Source organism: Vidua chalybeata, chromosome Z (assembly GCF_026979565.1).
Source record: "Vidua chalybeata isolate OUT-0048 chromosome Z, bVidCha1 merged haplotype, whole genome shotgun sequence".
Lineage (NCBI taxonomy): Eukaryota > Metazoa > Chordata > Aves > Passeriformes > Viduidae > Vidua > Vidua chalybeata.
In genome coordinates this window covers 71,776,207-71,797,050 of record NC_071570.1, presented here as the reverse complement: position 1 = coordinate 71,797,050, position 20,844 = coordinate 71,776,207, and the positions used below count along the sequence as shown (strand labels likewise).

The window sequence follows — 20,844 nt, the reverse complement described above, 5'->3', positions numbered from 1 at the left end:
TGTGATATTCCCTAAGCAATCACATTTTGCCACAGATGCCTGTCACTACCCTCCTGGTAGCCGTGGTAGGTAGAACTGCTGGTCTGGCCCAGCCAAAGTCTTTTCCCAGAGAACTGTAAGACTGGATTTGAAAGTAAGATTTTTGAGAAAATGGATCTTGGGGTGATTGTAGCTGTCTCCTAATTTGTGTACTTTGAGCTTTATACTTTAAACTTTACTTAAATTACAATGTTTGGTAAAAGGACGGGTGTGACTATTTCCGCATTTCAGTCATGGGGTGTGAGATGAACAAACTCTTAAGGCTTCAGGCTTAGAAACTAATAAGAAAAACAGCCCTTATCACAGAGTAGGCTGTGCTGGTGTAGAGATATGAAAGTCCATTCATTTTTGTAGGCTCACAGTAGCCCAGGGTGCAAAGCGTGAGCTCTTACTGCATGTTTTCCATTTGGTCACAATATCTGCTGCTCTCATGATTTGGTTTAAACACAAAGAGTGCTTCCAGATAATGTCAGTTAAGTGGCTTTACCTGATAAGAAACAGGCATGACAAGCTAAGTAACTTGCCCGGCTGATATGGTTTTGGACACTTGAGTTTTTAAAAATGTTGGCTTGAAATTGAATGGAATGGACAAGTCAGCGTCAATATGGCTGTAAAAGGGAATTAAGTGTGTGCATTCACTTAATTGGAAAAGTTCAGTGCAGTGCACTCAGTCCTGAGAGTACCTTATGTAAACAACCAGGAAAACTGGCCTCGAATGAGATGTTCAGGATTTCTGCCTAAGGTATTTTTGAGAGGCCTATTGCCTTGGCAAGCAAGCAAGAAGCAATATAAGAAGCAAGCAAGAAGTAATATACTTAAGTTTTTGCAATGGGGTTAGTGTTTGGATAGTGTTTTTGTAGTCTGCTCTTTTATATTAGATAATTATACAGAGGTGTAAGTTGGTAAAACAGTACTGTAGTCAGTAAAAGATACTGCAAGTGGAACATACTTGGAGACAATCATTACAGTTTCTGTAAGTGTGGACAGAAAACTCCTGATTAACCCACCACAGCCTGACACCAGAGGTGACTGGGTACCTGCAGAATGGTAAGGATATTACCAAACATAGCAAACGATCACTTCTGGAGGTGATTACTTTTATATCATCTGACCCTTGGCTGTTTTTCTAGCAGTAGTTTCATGGCTATGATATGTTTTGGAGCACAAGTTTTTATTACTCCATTAAGTGACAAGGACTTTCTATGACTTAATTGAAAACTGCCTCATGGAGGAATATGTGAAGTACTGAGATCAATTCCTTTGTTAGAAAAAGTCATATATTTGCTGACTTCTGCAGAAGACTGGCAAATCTAACCTGTAAGAGAACCAGTTTATGAGCAGACAAAGGGCCTCAGAAAATCTCAAGCATTTGTGTTGAGGTAGGGTCCAGAGACTTGTATGTCAAAGGGGTGGTATGGGAAGTTGAGGGAGATTGTGAAAAAATCCTTTCTCTGAGGCTGAGGAGAAAACTTACCATGCAAAATCTTTTCCCAGCTTAAATTAAGACATCACATTTTTGTTTTAGCCAGTCAAAATGGCTTGGGGTTTGTACCACTGTATTAACAACCCTGTGATGCTGTTGCTTGTGTCCAGAGGACATTGTATTATAATCTTCAATCTATTTCATTATCTTCAATGAACATGCTCAGAATCCTGTCCAGAGGAGATCTACATCAATAATGATAATGTTTTGTTGTTCTACTTGACATCTGTTTCTATATATGCTAACAATTTTTTAAAAAATGTCTGAAATTGCCAATTAGGTGGAAATGTAATGTATGAACTGAAGGGAAATTATAGATTGATGTTAATAGCATAGCATGGAAACTGAAATCGTAGCACCAGCAGGAACCAAACTGTATTCTCCTCACACCTTTATTCTCATTGTTGACTGAGCAGGGAATTTCCTTCTGTTGACAGTGGCAGAGTATCCCTTTCAGAACAACAGCTTTAGACTTCTCTGTCTTATGTGGAAGAGTAATGAATGTGCTTCATGTTAAACTTTATTGTTACCTGGTACAACTAGAAATAAGGCTAAGACACAAAGGTGTGATCCTTACACACCCGTGTTAACAAGATGAGCATGCACCAAATATTTTGTGTGCATGTTTTAATATTTTATCTCTCATGCTGCCCTGTAGGTGATTATGCTGAGTAGGTGTGCGGACATTTATGCTACCGGATTCAGCTGTTTTTGGGCTTTTTTTTTTTTTTCTAGGTTCTAAGAACATGAGCCAGATTACAACAACTGGGGAAAATGAAGGAACTACCAAAATTATAGCACCTTCTCCAGTGAAAAGGTATGTAGACCTGCAGTTTCCTTACAGCTTTTAAGAGGTTGTACAATGCACTGGATAGAGGAACACATTTAGTAATCATTAGTATCCTATTTATCCTGCCCTTGAGTTCAGGACCATTTGATCATCTGCTGACAAAGGTCAGAGAGTGTTGCCAAGTATTTAATTTTATAAAACCCTGACCTTCCAATTAGTGTGGAGCAGGGATTTCAGGTGACACATGGTTTGAAAACCCATAAATCAGCACAAGTTAATGGGAAGGCAGAGAGTCTCAGGTTTAAATAGGAGAAAAAAACAGGTAATGACCCAAAGTGTCAGGATAGTCCTGTGAAGTCTTATTAGTCTCTCCCCTGGGAGCTGTGGGCTGGTTGTCAGAGCCCTCAGGTCATGGGTCTTCTGTCTCTGAACAGGGCAAGCTTGGGGTGTGTGGCAAGGAGGAGCTCTTTCCCAGCAGGCTTGTTAATCTTGCAGTGATTGCCCATTACACTGTTCAAATTGTAGTAAAAATCAGATAAAAATCATGTTTGTCCCTGGTCTGTAGGAGTAGTGAATTGCCAGGGCTCCTCTGGACTTGTGTGGTCTGCTGTGTCTAATTTATCAGTGTTGACGTGCACATCTCTGGTTATTAAGGATATTTGAAAGGAAGAGGTAAGGCTTAGATTCAGAAAGGTATTTGTATCCCCACCCCTAATTTTAAGTGGCATTTATATGCCTGAATCAGAAAAAGAGTGATCTTATAAAAGAGTGAGTAAAAAATGCAGTACTTAACTTTTGTTTAGTTGCCTAGATATCTGTCTCTGCATGCTTGGCAATCTTGACAGTTAGGTTTTTTTCTTGACTGAGCAACCCTTAACTTGGCTTTCCTATGCATTGAAGCTGTGGGCTTCACAAACTAGGTATCTGGACTGAACTCTGAAAAAGGATCTAAAAGATGTACTGCAAATACTTGGTGGATAATGTTCTCTATTGCCTAACATTTAGAACGGCTGACCTCCAAAAGAAAAGCTGAGCTAGATTGCTTTCTCATTTTGAGGGAAATTGAATCCATTATTCTAGCCCTTAGAAAATAATGCTAATAATGTGTTAAAAAAAAAGTTTATGATTGCCACTTGGTCATGCTGAAGCTAAACCATTAAGTAGAAAACAATACAGAGGTAAAAAATACATGAAGGGAAGGCACAAAGAGGATGGATCCAGACTCTTTACAGCGGTGCCCAGTGACAGAACCAGGTGGGCACACACTGAAACATAGAAGGTTCCCTCTGAATGTCAGGAAACAATTTTTCCCTATGCAGATGACTGAGCACTGGCAAAGGTTGTCCAAAAATGTGGTGGAGTCTCCATCCTTGGAGATAATTCTACAGCTGTCTGGGAATAGTTCTGGACAACAGAGTCTGGGTCACCCTGCTGGAGCAGGCAGCTGGACCAGATGATGCCCAGAGGACCCTGACAACCCCACCATTGTATTGTTCTGTGATTTGTTAGGAGAAAGAAATATATAAAGCAAAAGGTACCACTATTCCACAGTGCAGAGATCATTGTTTTAGGAGGCATGGGAGTACTTTATTACAGAATTTTTAACAATGATCTGTTAAAAAGAAATGGATAGGCAGGTTTTAGATGAAGAACCAGAATAAGTTGCTCTGAATATGACAGCTTCAAGGTTACTGAGTTCAGTTTCTTGCCTTGACAGTTTAAAAGCAGTTCACAGGCAGATTCTTACTAAGTCATATTTTAGACAGTGTTAGTCACTTCCAGAAAAAAAAAAAGTTGGAAATTGTTTTTCCATTTAGGATTTGATTTGTTTTTCTCTGTGTCTCTGTCTGCACATAAAAAAACACCTTTTGGGTCTGCCAGGGTTTGTGTATGTGAGAGGTAGCACACAAAATTTGTGTAGCACTTACAGTTTGGAAGTTTGCTCCATGCTGTGTAATTCTTGCATTAGTTGTTAGTACTGGTTGCAGAGTATCTTTCAGTACTGTTCATAAGCTGACTTTTCATATTTAACATCTAATTCACTGTTGAGATCTATAGTTAATCACTTCTGTGTAAGTGGTATAAACTCAAATCATAAAAACCCCCCAATGAAATCTCACACGAAATTCAGATCCTAACCCTTTCACATACTTTGAATGAACTGAGTACCTTTTGCAACTGCATTCCCGGAGATACTGCTGGTATTTGAAGAGCTGCCACGCTCTATCTTTCTGTCTACAGAGTGTGCGTCTGCTCAAAATTAATAATGACTTGGGAATTTAATGCAGTAAATTCACCTCCCAGGTACTTTTTCTTTCTCCTTTTAAGATTTGAAAACAGTATTCACAGTTGTTTAAGTTCAGCCTAGGTATCATTCAGTAGTTCATGCTGTGCAAATCAATTCCTTTTTGCAATATGGGACAGAAATGTATTTATCTGAGTTACTTGTTCAGTCTGTAGTAAGCACATATTTTTAAGCCTGTGGATAGATTGCATGCATCTATGAGTCAATAATTAGTAGGTGCAGTATTAAGAAAATTATTTACCTGATAAGGTGTAATTTAATTTCTTTTCCTGCTGACTTACTGCAGCTTTGCATTTTGTTCACTCTGTGAGAATTAAATGATTAACTCAGTGACCTGTAGTAACCAAAGACTGAGGTTAAAAGTGGATTAGTGAGTTAAGTAGCCACAATTCCTTCATAAAGCTGAGTCTGTCACCTCCTGCTCTGGGGAGAGAACTCCTAGCTTATATCCTCCTCTCTGTAAGCAACTGTAAAGCTTTTATTTTTCCTGCTTGAGTTGCACTTTATAACTATATGGTGTATTAATAATTGTACAGGGTTCTGTCAGTAGTACTTCATGACCTTAGTGGAAATCAATGTGACTGTCTCATTCTGTCTCAGGTGAACTGCAGGAAAAGAGCTCTAGAGATGGTGCTGCAGGAAAAGCTCTGCTGAGCCACTGGACAGGGGTGTGCTTCAGCTAAAAGCCACTTCCCAGCATTTGAAGTGGCAATTATCTGGGAGCTTTAATGGGTCAGAAGCTGTAAAACCTGACACTGTGGGAATGATAGGAATAAAGGAAGAACTGCTTTTCCCCCCCATCCCCATAGCTATGGTGGGAGACTGGTTACAAATGCTGATATGTCTCAAGCCAGGTGACTATCCTGGTACTTTGCCTTGCAGCAGTCAGTGAGTCAGCTCTTTCACAAAAGCATTTTTTTCTGGCAAAAATAAAACCCAGGGCTTTACTGGGGAGGATATGAGAAGGATATGCTACTCTGTGAACCTATGAACCTGTGATCTGTCATGCTTTGAATAGTTTTCATCACCCCTGACTTTGGTGCTCCCATTTTAAAGTAGGTACTGTACACCTGGAAAAATGGTAGAGAAATGAGATAAGGGTAATCTGAGGTATGTGGTGACTCTCATACTGGGAGAGATTAAGTAGTCTGTGGTTCTTTCATTTGGAAAAGGGATTAGACAGTTAAAAATGTGTAAAAAACAATTAAGGGTGAAGTTTCTGATTTAGGGAGCCATCATTCTCAAACATTCATAGCTGTTTGTTTTTCTTTATTTCTTTCTATAATCACAGAAACAGTCAGGAACAAGGGATTGAAGTTTTGAACCAAGTGGAAGTTTTGAAAGAACATTAAATAATTGTTTATGTCATAGCCAGATACTGGAATATACTCTTACTAGGCACTATTTATGACAAAAATTAAAAAATGTTCTAAAGGTATTTAAGCAAACCCATGGAAGAAAAGTTTCATTAAGAGCTTTGTAAAATAAAAAGGAGGTAAAGCCTCTGATTCAATAATCTTTTAACTGCATATTATGGAAGACTAGGAGATCGTGCTGTATGTCTGCCTTACTGCTAGACTTCTTGCTTAAGTATCTGTTCATATTTATTTGGAGACAGGATTATCTGTTTTTATGACTCAGTGCTGCCACAGTTATGAGGTTACAGAGATGATTTTTTTATCTTTTTTTTTTTTTTTTTTACTTCTTCTTTCTCCATCTCCTTATGATTGCTCTTTATAGGAGAGATTTTTCAACATAGGAGCTCTTTGCCCTCTTTCACATAACAAATAAGTAACTATATGCCAGGGTGGATCTCTCTAATGAGTGTATGCCTTTAAAATTAAATTTTAAGTGGTCAGCATAGAAGAAAATGTGATCTCTGTAAAATGTTGTTTTTCTTTTTTTAAACAATATGCATATGTATATATTTGTTCTCTTATTTAGCTTTAAAAAGATGAAAAATGAAAACAGTCCAGAAACACAAAGAAGCAAAACAAGCGCTCCGTGGGAGGAAAATGGGCAACAGAGGTAAGGCAAGACTTGATGTCTTAGGTATTGTGCAATAATAAATATCATACCATAGCAGAAGGTTGAAGGTAATTAATATAATATATTAATGTGTTACTTGATTCATAATAGATATGTATTGCATGTAAGCAGATAGGTTCTTTCATGGATAAATAAACAATTAAAAATTAAGAAAGTATGTGTAGGAGGAGGTAGCCAGTGATTGAATGTCAGCACTGGCTTTCTACAGAGTTCTATTCATAGACCTCTGATATTTAGAATATTTGTCAAAGAACTTGAAAAAGGGGTAATAAAGTTTGGTGATGATACAAAATTGTTTAGGATAGTGAGAAATTTGTCTGTGAAGAATGTCAGAAAGACTCTTAAAATGAGACTGATGGGTAGATTCTGATGAGTCAAAAAACGTAAAGAGAGGTACATAAGGACAAAAAATAACCCTAGCTTTCTGGTTAATATGAAGTGCTGTGGAATTATGATGGATAAGAAAGAAAACATCAGCTGTGTAGCAGTCAGAAAAACAATTAGCAATTATTAGTAAAACAAGAGAACAACATTATGCCATTATATAAATTGGTGGATCATATTTTGGAAGCAGTTCTGATGTTCTTATCTCAGGAAAAGGACTAGGCTTTAGAGGGGCAGCAGAAGTGATCAAATATGTGAAAGGCTCTGCAGTAAATATGTACAAGGAGGAAGGGCAGACTATAAAAGAGGCAATTTCAGGGTATGACATATAGAAAATCAAGAGTCGTACTGAGAAAAGAGAAAGCGACAAGGACTCTATTTTTCCAGTAAAAGAACTAAGGATCTTCAGGTGAAGCTATTGAAGGTGGTTTAAAAAGCAGTCAGTAGTGACTCATCATGAGTGGGAGACCTGTGGTCCTCCTTTGCAAGGAGGTGAATTCCTGGGGGAAGCTGGGTGACTCATGGAACAAAAATCCTGAAGGGCTTCAGAAGACAGAGGTGCAGCAGCTGGCTTTGTAAGTCCCCCAGACTGGAAATGGCATGGGACTCAGGGAGCACTGGGGAGCTGCCTTCAGGGTTTTGCTTCCTGTAGCTAGTTGTTTACAGCTGCTGTTGGAAACAGGCCACTGAACCAGACAGCATGTAAAGTGTAATCCAGAATGGTCCTGCTTTTCTGTGACAATTCAGATCTATACCTGATGTGTCATTTGGGGTACTCTGATGATTTACCCCTTGTAATCCTTCTGTAAACAGCAGTAGTTTCTAGAGTAAGAACAAAGCAGTGAGCATATATTCCCTTGCTACAGACCTTTCTTTTGTTATATTTAGAAAAGTGGTGTCATCTTGTCACTTTATGTCTCTAGTGTTTCAGTTGCTCTCAGAAGAGCAGGAGGTTTGATCTTGCAGGAGCCAAACAATGGTTTTGCAAATCTATTAATTCTAAAGCACTATGCAGGTTTAGACACATAAGCAGGCTGGATGTTGCACAGAGGCTTTCACAGCTCTTAATAATTCTCATTGAGATGGGCTGTGGGAACTCTTCACCTGTGGAGAGCAGTGCTGTAATCAGCTGTCTGCAGAGGTAGATGAAGAAGAATGGATTAAATTTGAAGGCCAGAGGCTTTTAGGAAAGCAGAAAGAAAAGCTGGAGTTTGGAACACCTCCTCACCATTGACAGAGGTTTGAGTGGATGAACAGAAGAGAAATGGAGATAGAATTCTTTCATGTTCCCAAGCATCAGCTCTGTGAGGAAGACAAATGTCATGACAAAACATGGTAAGTTTTCATACTTACATCCATGGAAAACATGAAGAATGCCTAGCTCTGGGTTGGATATGTCATACTAAAGCACAGATATTTTATTATGGTAAAAGAATATTAATAAACTAAAATTTATACTTTGTAAGCTTAGAATTATTGATCTGGCAGTGGTAAGAGGTATCTCTCCTACATTTCAAGGTTTAGTGTGAAAAATTTATTGCTAAAAAGCAGTACTATCTGCATTTACATAGAACACCTACTAACACCCAGAAAAGTACACATAGCTGAATAGTCACTTGTACATGTGTGTGTGTGCATGCATGAATCTTTTCATTTTTGTGAGCTGAATCTCAGATGGCCTAACTGCCCTGGAAATTTTAAAGCTGACTCTTTGCTCTTCCTTTTTAACCTTAGTGGACTGTATAATTCTGCCAGTGACCGCAATAAATCACCGAAGTTTCCTTACTCTCGCCGAAGGATCCCATCTGGTGGCAGTGAGAATGAGTCTGGGCAGCCAGTTCGGAGGAGGTAAGAGCCTCATGATCAATTACTGTCAGGTTTTCTGTGTAGAAACTGGAGGTACTGCATGCTCAGTGTTCAGCTCATGGAGGCACAGCTAGATCCTGGGAAAGGGGCTATTCCAGGGGAAATGTTGTTAGTCAAGAAAAACCACCTGAGCGAGAGTACCACAGCTGTTTTTGGAAAGGAAGATTTGGTCAGGCTGTTTGCCTGTGTGCTGTTGTGGGAAAATGATGTTAAAAATGTGAAAAGGAATCTGGCATGTGCAAAATTCCTTTAGTTACTGGAGCTCTCTTTGCCTGGTAAATGAAAGCACTGATGGATTTGCTTGCTTGACAGTGAGCTTCCAAAGTAGTGTTATAAGTACATTTCTTTACTTTAACTGCCCCAAGGCTTACACAATGAGCCATAAAACTGTCTTCAACAGTCCCATATTTGAACTGTGCATTAGAGAGGATGCCAGCAAAAATTCAACTAGTGACAATTTCAATTGGTACAAGCTGAATTGAATGACTTAGAGGAGTAAAATAGAATTGAGATACTCTGTGTTACCTGGGATGATTTGTCCTGCTGAGAAGCTGCTTTCATCACTGGGGCATGCTGCCTGGTGCTGTGATCTGTTATGAAGTATAAACAAACACAGATACTGTGCCATATTCATTGCAGTCCTCTAGAACTGCCTTAGGAGACCGTACACGAGAATTACATCCCTTTCTGACTGCTCTGAAATGAGTACCTGTTTGGCTTTCAAAGCCAGAGCTTGCAAAGGGGTCTCTGACAATGCAGCTATATGGATGAGGAAATCCAATTTGATATGAGGCTTTTATCCTTGTCAGGTTTCTGAAATGTTTCAGACCTTTTATCTGCCATTAGCTGTCTGGGACAAGAGAGAAAAAACTCAGCCATAGTGCATGCTTAGTGACCTCAAATAAATCAGTGTAACTCTCAGGCAATGGAGTTATGTTTATTTGCTCTGTTGGATAGAGCCCTTGTAGGTGTTAACAGCAATGTGTTTCCTGAATGGGTTTTGTCATGTTTTAACCTCAGCCAAGTCTGAGGCAACCCCTCACTTACTCCCCTGTCAGCAGGATCAGGGAGGGAATCAGAAAGGTAGGAGATAGAAACCTTTTCAGTTGAGAAACACAGCAAAAGCTGTGCACACAAGCAAAACAAAGCAAGGAATGGATTCCCTGCTTCCCATTGTTGAGCAGCTGTTCAGCCATTTCCATCACACTAAGCACTGCCCCATCACAGTAAGGGTAACTTGGGAGGACAAGCACCATCAGTCCAAACATCCCCTCCTTCCTCTTTCCCCCACTTTATACACTGAGCCTGAGATGTCACATGGTCTGGGATATCCCTTTGGTCAGTTTGTTTGGGTCACCTGTCCTGGCTGTGTCCCCTCCCAGCATCCCGTGTACCCCCAGCCTCCTCCCCAATGTGGCCTTGGCTCTGTGCAGTCCCTGCTCAGCAATAACAAAAGCATATATATTGTCAGCCCTGTGTTCAGCACAACACCAAAACACAGTCCCATGCCTGCCACTGTGAAGAAAACTAACTCTACTGCAGACAAAACCAGCTCAGGTTTTCTGGTCATTGCTAGCTTAGTTGTCAGAAGGGCTCGTTTGGCTTTGTAAAAACAAAAGAGTAGAGATGTCCAATGCAAAGCTCTCTCATATCAAGAAAAGAAAAGTGTTTGTGCACTGTGCAGCAGGAAATTGTTTTTATCATCTGGGATTTGCATTGGGCTGATCTGGTCAGTGGACAGACAATCATGCCAATAGCAAGTTTTCTCTTGGGCTACCACATGAATAAATGTTTTTAAAAGTCTTATCTCATATGTGAGACTTCGAAGATTGACAATAGTAGGTAGATTTTAACTTAATTATGCCTTCCTAAGTCTTGGTTTTGTTCATGCACTTTCCTTTTCCAGCTGTTAATAACAATAGCTGTTCTGTTTATGCACCCTTTATGGGAGTTAAGAGGAAACCACCACGCTCTGCAATGTTGGAAATGGTAGGAAACTCTAAAGAGCAGAATGATCTGCTTAATTGTGCAAGTCAGGGGTTTGCAATGAGAGCTTGAATGGAATCATGCCTTCAAAGCTTATTGTAAAGGTGTTCTGAAGGGTTTAAAACAAGCACGTGCCCTATTTTCTCTGCCAGACATCATGCTGGAAAAAAAATTCCATGAAAAAACTTAAAACATTTTGGGTTTTTTTGTGGGTAGTTCTGTGAATTTGTACTAAGTAACTCTATGACGTTTCATTAAAACTTCCTTAATGTCACAGGAAAAATCAAAACAGTGGCGAAGATTCAGATTTAAAGCAAAGGAGAAGGTAAATATATGATCTATAGCAGCTATTAAATGATACTGGAGGTATTGGTCATATTTTGGTTCACTGCATTCCCTTCTTTCCTTCCTTCTCCCTCATCTTCCTAAATGTATAAGAGGTTTGTTGTGTTATGACCTTTTTATTCTTTATTACTTACCCTTTGCTAAAATGCTCTGTGGCACAGCCTCATCACAGCAGAGTCTTGCAGCACATTGTTACTACCCCATCTTAGAAGCAGCCTGTGATATTTTCCTAAGGCTTATCTGCAACCTGAAAGTCAGTTCCAGAAGTTTTAGCTTGTGGGTTTTGAATCTGCAGTTTTGATTTTACTTCTCTAGCCTCCCTACCCACTTTTAATTAATCTGTTTTGCAAGTAAGTGTGCTATCATCTGACATGAATTATCCTGCCACAGGTAAATGCAAAGGTATATGTAACTCCTGATGGTCCTCTTGCTGCCTTGCACATTTTTTGATATTTTTCTTAAGCTTCTCCTCCCTGCCCCCATCTCCCATTTCAGACTTGACTAGTTATCACATTTCAAATAAAATGCAGGTGTGAATTTGGGTGTGACCTTCAACAACTTCACCTTTTGACAGATTTTTGCCCTATCTGCTTGTCATGACTCTGTTTAGTGCTTCTTCTCACTCCTCTGCTCCTGCTTGCACTGCTGAAATAAGGAGACAGTGGAGTGCACTTCAATGTCAGAGGCTCCTGGAGCTTAGGAAGGCAAGGAGGCACTCCCAGGATCTGATTCACTGCAGCAGCTTGGGAAAGGAGCTCTGGCAGAGATACAAACATCTTGGGACAATCACAGGAAGCCAAGAGAAAGTGCTCACATACTTTGTACTTACTATGAGATAATATTTTTGGAAGGATGTTAGCATTACAAGCTGCTAGTTGTAGTCCTGTGATGTCCAGCACATAAAACTGGGAAGATTTAGTTAAGCATCTCAGGTGGAAAGCCCCAGTGCTCAGAAGAGACCTCTTACCACAGGTTTGTTATTGTATATTGCAAAAGACCTCCTCCACTTCCTCACAATTTGGCTATTCTCCTCTCATTTTAATCAGAAAAAGACTGTGCCAGAATATGAGCTTTCCTCAGCTCTCCAAGCCCTCTCCTAGGCAGTATTTGTTGTGTCTCTTGTAAAACTGACTATGACTTCTTTCCTGCTCCTTATGCCAGAGTATATAGGTATTCTACCTGCAAAATATCAAATATATTGCATGATGAGGAAAACAGGGGAATAAAGGACAAAAGGTACCTTAAAATTGTCAGAGATTGGGATGATCTTCGGTGTTCTTGCACCTGATTTAGGAAACTTATTTTTCCTGCCCATTTTTGGTAATATATTCCCTTCAGTAAAAGATGATATTTAATATTCAGTGAAAGATAATATTCTGACAACAAGCATGTGCAGCTGCCACTCAGCTGACAGTTCAGGAGCTCTTCTGTGTCCCCACAAATGCTTTCCTGACAAGGAACACAAGGAAATTTGATGTGCAGTATCCAAAAGGTGAGTCAGATTTCCATTCCTGAAAAGTTAGAGAAAGGCTTGAGTTCGATCAATTTGGATGTTTTATCTTGTATTCTGCCTGCCACACTGTGATTTTTGGCTGTTTTGGTACCTTACAAGATAAATTACTTAAATCACATTAAGAAACTTCTTGCTGTACTGAAAAATGTAGAAGAAGAGTCATGCTAATGACCTAGAAGTGTGAAAGAAGAATGTTGCTCAAATGACTTAATGTTGATGTTAGTGGTATATTTATTAAACATCTGATAAGACTGGGGTGGGGAAAGGTTTTCTTTTGGCTGTGTAAGGTCTGCTGCAGTTCTAGAGCATTTATTGCTCGTAATTCTTCCATTGTGCTTGAGTGACTCTTTTTGGCACAATCTTTTAATCTTCCTTCTTCCCTTGAGGTTACAATCTTCTGTAGTAACACACATATTTTTATTCCCACTTTGAGCTCCACCCAGAAAAGTCTATTTTTAGCTGGCAGCATGGGTAACCTGGCTTTAAATTATGAACATGAAATCTGGGGATGGGGATGTCACCAAAACTGCGGGAAAAACAAAAAACCCTCCAACAACATTTTTAGTATTAGAGAATCAAGACATTACTTTATTGTGGCTAGGATGTTGTTCTGACCAGGATGTACAACAGAAATAATTTCATCCTCACGTAGCCTGGGTGTGCAGAGGAAATAATTCCATGACACATACATTTTACTAGATTTTTCACTAACTTTATACAGTCAAAACCCATAGAGATTCATTGGTTCAACATTCATTGGTACCAAGTTATGTGGTTCTCAATATTTGGTTTTCTATTGGATATGAATTTGTTCACCTTCAAAGCTAATTTGGTCCTCACTCCTATCTTTCCTTTCCCAGACCAGGTGTCTCTGACAATGCCACGGTTGATGTTTAGAGTTGATGGTCATTAATGGTCATTGATGGTTATTATCTTTTGTGTTTCTTCTGTGCTACTCCCAGTGTGTTAAGACGTTCAGTTCATCAGGCCTTGCCTAGTGGAACAATGCCCTGAAAAAAACTTCGATTCCCTTCCCCCGGGGCAAAGGCAAACAAACCTGACTAAAGCTATTAAAAAAAAAAAAAAATTAAACTTGGTGTCTTTTCCAACAGGGAGAAGCTCCTTCTCTGGGGGAGATTTCACTTTGCCAAATTTATTCCCTTCAGGCAAGCTGGCCTGACTCCTCTTCCAGTTCCTAGACATTAGCTGTCCTATTATTCTAAGACATTTTTGTTTGAGTGGGAGCTATTTGAGCTAATGATTTCCTAATTTAGAAGAGGGGAGAGAACAGACTCCATAGACCAGGGAATTTAAAGACTCAGCAATTTGTTGGAGGCAACCATAATTCACTGGTATTATAGAGAATTTCATGAGGCTCTCAGGTGTGTCAGAATGACAACTGTAACAGTGTCCTGGTTATTTAGTGCTAGTCGTGTGGAAAGCAGAGTGGTGTGTGCTTGACCAGATAGAACAGCTCCATGCTGCATCTGTTCTGTTCCCTGGGAACAATCTTCTCTCATCCTGTTTGGGCTCTTCTTCCTAAACCGTTAGAACATGCAGTGAACTAGTCAGGAACTTCCTACCTTGTAGGAAGTAAAGGGAATTAAATGCTTCCCTTCCCTTTCCCTGTTACTTACACCTAAGGAACTGCTTTCTCTCCTTGTCTTGTTTGAGATGTAGTTTAATGAATCTGTCCTCTTACAAATATTAGCTATCAAAGAGCAAAAGAAAAGTCAGGAGGCATAAGAAAATATGTATCCCCTTATAGCTCCTATTTCATGGCCAGAGACCTCAGAAGAAAAATTCTATTTTCCATTGCAGCAAAACCATCACCAATTCCAATTCCAGACAACCTAAATCCTTGTAGACTAGCTCCTGTAAATATCAGCCAGCTTTCCTCATTAATCAGCTGGGCTGTCAGTATAGTAGAGAAACACGTCTGTCTTTGGGGGTGTTCATGGAATCACAGAAATGTTCAGGTTGGGAAGGACCTTTTTCAGATCATCAAATCCAACCATTCCGAGACCATCCTCACACTAAAGAACAAACGATCCAAACCAGATTTTAATGAGAGTGCCAGTCTTTAGAATCTAGCTAGTGGTAGAGTGGCAGAGTCCTGGATTCTAGGCCCTGACAGCTGGTCTGTGTGCTCCAAAATGCAATCACGGATTTAAGGGTCTCACGTAGTAAAGAGGAGTTTGCCTGTAGGTAGCACAGCCTTCTTTTTTCTCCATGAAGAGCAGGAGACTCTGCTGCTCCGTAGCAGACATGCTACTGGTGTTTCTTCCAGGCCGCCTGACATTTCCTTCTGACAAGCTGGCTGAGCTGATTTTCCTAGACTTTAGCTGTCCTGTTCTTATAGCACATTTTTGTTTCAGTGGGAGATATTTGAACTAATGGTTTTCTAATTTAGGAGGTATAGGAGAACAGACTCCATAGACTGAGGGCATAGGAACTTACAGGATGGAAGTTGAGGGGAATAGAATGTTATGTGAGCATTTTGTTTTGCTTGCAAACACAAAATTCTGTATCATTTCTGTTGGGTGTACCAGAATGTGCAAGAAGAAGAGAGCCATGCAGATTAGATATGAAACATTTCACACCTCCAAGAAACAAATTGATGTGGCACATGCAAAAAGAATGCTGAAGAATGCTGATAAAATAATAAACATTTTAAAAAATAAATGAAACAGTGAAATTATTCAAAATTAAAATAGCACTCACCTGATACTACACTCTGGGTGTACTACTTTTGAAGCAGTGCTTCCCAATCAATTAATAAGTAAAAGATAATATGACTTGCAGGTGTAGACAAGCCCTCCAGAGTCTTTTAATTCTGATTTTCTGAGTAATGTCTTTACAGTGTTATTCTTTCCTCATTTAGTACTGCAATAATTCTGGTGTTAGTAGATAAATTTGTCCTGAGATGTTGCTTTTCTCTTCTCCAGGTCACGGTCCCGTTGTAACACCAGCAGTGGCAGTGAATCCGAAAATTCCAACAGAGAGCATCGGAAGAAGAGAAACAGGTGACAATATATTAAATATTTTTGACGGGGAAACATGAAACAGACAAACAGAGATGGACTTTTCTCAGATAAACCTAGTAAGAAGGGATCTAGCATACTTTATTTGTATACAGTCCTCCTGAGGCAACCAGGTTGTACTGCCAGGTACCCTTTTCTGAATAAGAAGAGCAATAATTGCCAGAATACATCATCACAGTTGTATGCAATGAATGTCTGCCCTCCTGCTGCTTGGGAAGAGCTCAGTAATGAACCACAAGATCAAGTACAGGCCACACTTACAAAAGTCTTGCAGTATAAATGCAAATAAAGTGGATAATATCTTATAATGATATTATCAGCATATACTTTTACCTCACAAATTCAAGTGCAGATTTTTTCAAGCAGAAAATAAGCTGTTGAGAAGTAAAAATATTTTTAGTGGATATAAATCTCAATGTTGTTTTTAAATTCATGTATTTGATTGTATAAAGATTTTGTTTTCCAAAATGTCAGGTGTGGGCCCAAACCCAAAATGTGTATAGCATCAAGTTTTAAAAGGACAGCAATAGTTCTTATCAAGTGATGCTAACAAGTCCTGTATTATACATTCTATTTTTCTTGCTGCTGGTATGAAAAAGATGGCATAACTACTGATTTCTTATAAATTCCTTTCAAAGCTGTGTATTTTGTGTTGCACTGGAGATCACAACATCCTGGAGGTATTTCTGAAAATATACTTTTTAAAAGTATGTAGAATTTCCTCATATTGCATAAACACAGTGCAAGAGAAATGTAGCTAGACAAAAGAGAAACTGTTTTAAGGCAAAGTTTCCAAGTTACTGTCTGCATGAGATGCCATCATTTCTTCATGTCTTATATTCAGTGATAAATGATTTCCAGTTCTCTGGAAGCGCTGAGAAATAATTGCATGCTAGATAGTGCAGCAGGAATATGCAGTATAATTACATTTTCAGCATGACTTGCAGTAGTTAAAGAAATGTTAAAAAATCATTGTGACACTCACATGGGATGGCATAAAGCACATCTGAGACATGAGATTTCTTTGAAGCTTGCCTAAATTATAGCACAGTCTTGTACTTGGCTAACAATAACCTAGTGTGCATGGAAGGTTTGTTTCTCAGCTGAAGTTTAAATGACATGCTGAGTGTAGTTTCAATGATCAGCAGTAAATGGTATATTGTATCCCTTTTTCCTAGAACTCTCTTGCCAGGTTTTTTTTTCCTCTTGTGAAACTCCTTGTGCAGGGAGCTCCACAAGCAAGTGAAAGAAATTAGAGACTGACCACAAGAATGTTTTTAAGAACTCCTGGCAATATAAACACTGAATTGTAAGACGGATTAAGTACTGCTTTTCATTTTTTGAAGAATGAAAGGGCCTTTACCTACGCTTCCTCACTTAATGGAAAAAAAATTAAAAAAAAAAATCAAAATTTTTTGTTTGTTTCTAAGTTTTTCATGTTTTCAGAAATGGAAGATGCAACAAAAATGTTAATGTTTCAGCATCTCTTGTTCTTAGGTGATCACTTGAAAGCTGACCAGAAAAAAAATCATTATCATTGTTAGATTAAACAAGTACTAAATGAGTTGGAAGTCTAAGACTTGTTCCTTGTGAGCAGGTGCAGGAAAACCACCAGTCATAATGAATTTCTGCATTTTGTTAGCATCCATAGCAGGAACATAACAAGCTGGAAGGTCAGAGGCTTTGAGCAGCTTTCCTGTTTTCAGAGATGGGCTAGCCCTATATAAGACATTATAACGAGGCTTGCAGCTGCTGTTACTGAAGTTTCTGCTGTTGCATAAACGATTACAATTTATTTCCCAGTACAATAATCAAATCCCTGACACAAGAATAAACAAAATTGGTTTATTTTATTGGAATAAAATGAGTGAATATTCACGTTAACCAAAGAAGTCTGCTTCTGATCATAGTAGAGTAGAATATATTGTTCACATGACAAGACATCACTATGAACTATTTGCTAGAAGAAAACAAATTATCAGAGAAAACTAGAAATGTAGATGAGAAGGTAGAAAACTAGAAAAATCTTGGGGAAAATGTTTTATCATATCTCAATCTTTGAGGTTTCCCTCCATTATGTAAATGTTTTCTCCTAAGCAGATGTTCATATGAAAGTGAAGAAGAACCTGTGATGAGCGTATTTCAATCACAGAAGAAATGCATTTGCATTTTCAATCCTATGGTCCAAATTTATTGTGTAGATAAAAAATATATAAAAGGAGCAGACAGTGTGTACTGAAGTATGCTTTCCTTCTACACTTAGAAGATGCATCTGATTAGAATCAGAGAGTGACTGAATGGTTGAGGCTGGCAGGAACCTCTGGGTGTCATCTGGTGCAACCACTCCTCCAGCAGAGCCACCAAGAGCTGGTGGTGCAGGATCATTCCCATCCAGCTTCTCAGTATCCCCAAGAATGGAGACACTGACACCTCTCTGGGCAACCTGTGCCAGTGCTCAGTGAAAAATTTGAAATGAAAACTGTAATGGGCTTTCAGTACAAGGGCAACAGTTTTTATTCAAAAGTACCTTCAAATAGAAATTTAGAATTTAGGATTTAGGATTAATAGAAATTAAGAGATTTAGGATTGAGCTAAACTTCTTTCAGCATTTTTTTGTCATTTCTGTCTCCAAAAACCTAAAAAATTTGCCCCAAAATTATTAGAATTTGAACACTGCATTCAAATAATGAATTTCATGTAGAGATTGTGGTACCTTGGTCATCTTTTACTTTGTTAAATGTAAGCATACTATCTTTCTTTGCAGCTGCAAAATGTATGTTTTGTTTCTTCATGTCTCCATCTAATAGAGTTCTGCCACGGTGCAACAGTACTTAGAGTGCACTGACACTACTCATTTTATGCTAACTTTATATATTTAGATTTTCAGTACTTTTGTGCAAGTGACTGCCATTGTGGGAGGCAGTTGGTTGTGTCTATAGCATATGAGATGATTGCTGTTTGTACAAATTGGATTATTTGGGATGAAAATCGCAACTCATTACTTGCTGCTGTGTGAGTCTTTCTACTAAATCCTTAGATAGAAGTTTATGTTAATACCTGTCAGCAGATTACAGATTTAAAAAGATTTGCTTAGAAATCAAAACCTGAGGTTGCAGTCTTCTCCAGATGCTTCATACCATTTGGTAGAGTTGTGGCTGTTTACAGTAGCTGGGGATTGAGCTCAAAATTCATTATGCATGTGAGAGAAGATCTGATTAAAGGAAAAGCAGAAGCCTGTGTAGCTGGTTTAGCCTGATATAATTCAAAACTCAAAGAGAAAAGTACATCTGAAGTGAGGAGCAACAACAACGTACTTTGCATTGCCTATGTCTCCAGTGTAATCCCTTTATCTCTGTTGGCTTCTTTGTTTGTTGTACCTGTCAGTCTTCCCTCTGGTTTCTCCAGTATCCCAGTCATACCATCCAATCAGACAATCCACGCTTGGGTGGTATTTTCCAGAGATGTTTTGGAATCTCTGCTGAATTTTAAATTCACTGCTGTGACCAAGCATATCCATTTGCTCCATCACCTTAGCATTTCATCCCAAAAGTCATATGTGCAACCTCAAAACTGTGGGAAGCATCTATGGAACTTTGGTCAAGCACTGCCTGGCTGCCTAGAGGGCTGTGGCATTGTGGAATTACTGCAGCCTGCTAACAAATGTGCTGAGTTGACAGGATTTTGATATTTGGCTCAATCTGTAATGAATTCCATTAATGAATTAATTGATTTTAAAGAAACCAAATAAAAAAGGAAGAAATAAAAAGCACAGCATGTAATTTAGATCCACACAAGCCATGACAGGGATCAAAGCCTCAGGGGATGGTGCAGAAGGAGTGCCATGGAGATCTGCATGCATTCTGAGCTTTGTTGCAGGTTGGGATGAAAGAATGATTCTTCTGAGTGGGAGCTCACCAAGCAGATTTTTTTCCTGGATGCTAGGAAGGTGCATGCTGCAGTAAAGTGCTTCTGAAAGTTGTAATAGAACTTGTATCATGATGTGGGTCTCCCATTTGGTGGAGATGAGGTAGAGTGGAATATGTAAACAGGGAAAAAAATCCAGATGTTTGGCTTGGACTGGGAAGAAGAATGCAAGTTGTGGGTCTGTCCTTAAAGGCATGGATTGTTAAATTCTGGGCTCGTACTGTTTCTAAATAACAAATCAGTGAGTTTTCTTTTATATAGTTCTTACACTTTAAAGCAGTTTGGGAGCATTAGTTAAAATTTAGCAAGATGAAAGGTTAAGTACAACATTGCAGAAGCTGAAGTTTTTGGAGGGTGGGAGTGGAAATACCCCATTGCTTCTCAGAGCATCCAGTGCTCAGAGCTCTCAGACTAAACTCTTGGTATCTCCTTCACAGGCTGCGGCAGGAGAATGATATGGTTGACTCAGCTCCTCAGTGGGAGGCTGTGCTGCGGCGGCAGAAGGGGAAAACCCAGGCAGATCCAAACTACCGGCGATCCAGGCACAGATCTCGATCGTATGTAACCCTTGCACCCTTTGATGTGTAAATTAAGGCTGTTTAATCGTGTTAAAGAGCAGGAGGAATATCTCCATTGTGGCGGTGGCCCTCAGCTGCTGAGGAGCAGAGATTTTCATGTGGCATACTCCCACATTAGAAGATTTGTCTTTGTGGTCAAATTGCCTTTGTTTAGTGATTTGAATTCTAGGGCACAAATAATGCAGAGAGGGCTTTGTAACAAAGCTGCTGAGAAACTCTGTCCATCACTTGGGAATAAGTCCTGGATGGTTCTGTGGCTCATTGAACATTAGTTCTGTAATGGGTACAGTGATTCCTCTTTTCTGGGCAGCATGTCTGTGGAAGCATTGAGATTTTACTTGATAGCTGCAAACATTTTCATGGAATACATGCACACCTGTTTAATCATATATCTGCAGTGGTGTTCCAGCCAAAAGCAGCTGTTCATGTTTCCATGTCAAATTATCCCTGACAAGCCGCAGTCAGTGGTATATTGCATCCCAATGTCATGATTTCCATGATGGAGCCGTAATGCCAGGCACTGCTGTTCCTGCTTACA

The 20,844-nt window shown here is 39.3% G+C and overlaps 1 protein-coding gene across 1 annotated transcript in view; it reads left to right on the top strand.

The window, feature by feature from the left end:
* Window positions 1–20,844, top strand: part of EPB41L4A (erythrocyte membrane protein band 4.1 like 4A) — a 114,391-nt gene that overhangs the window by 83,434 nt on the left and 10,113 nt on the right. The window contains exons 13-18 of the mRNA XM_053932754.1: window positions 2,258–2,339; window positions 6,562–6,645; window positions 8,785–8,898; window positions 11,180–11,227; window positions 15,709–15,786; window positions 20,166–20,285. Of these exons, the coding sequence (XP_053788729.1) occupies window positions 2,258–2,339; window positions 6,562–6,645; window positions 8,785–8,898; window positions 11,180–11,227; window positions 15,709–15,786; window positions 20,166–20,285 (526 nt within the window). The remainder of the gene's footprint in view (window positions 1–2,257; window positions 2,340–6,561; window positions 6,646–8,784; window positions 8,899–11,179; window positions 11,228–15,708; window positions 15,787–20,165; window positions 20,286–20,844) is intronic.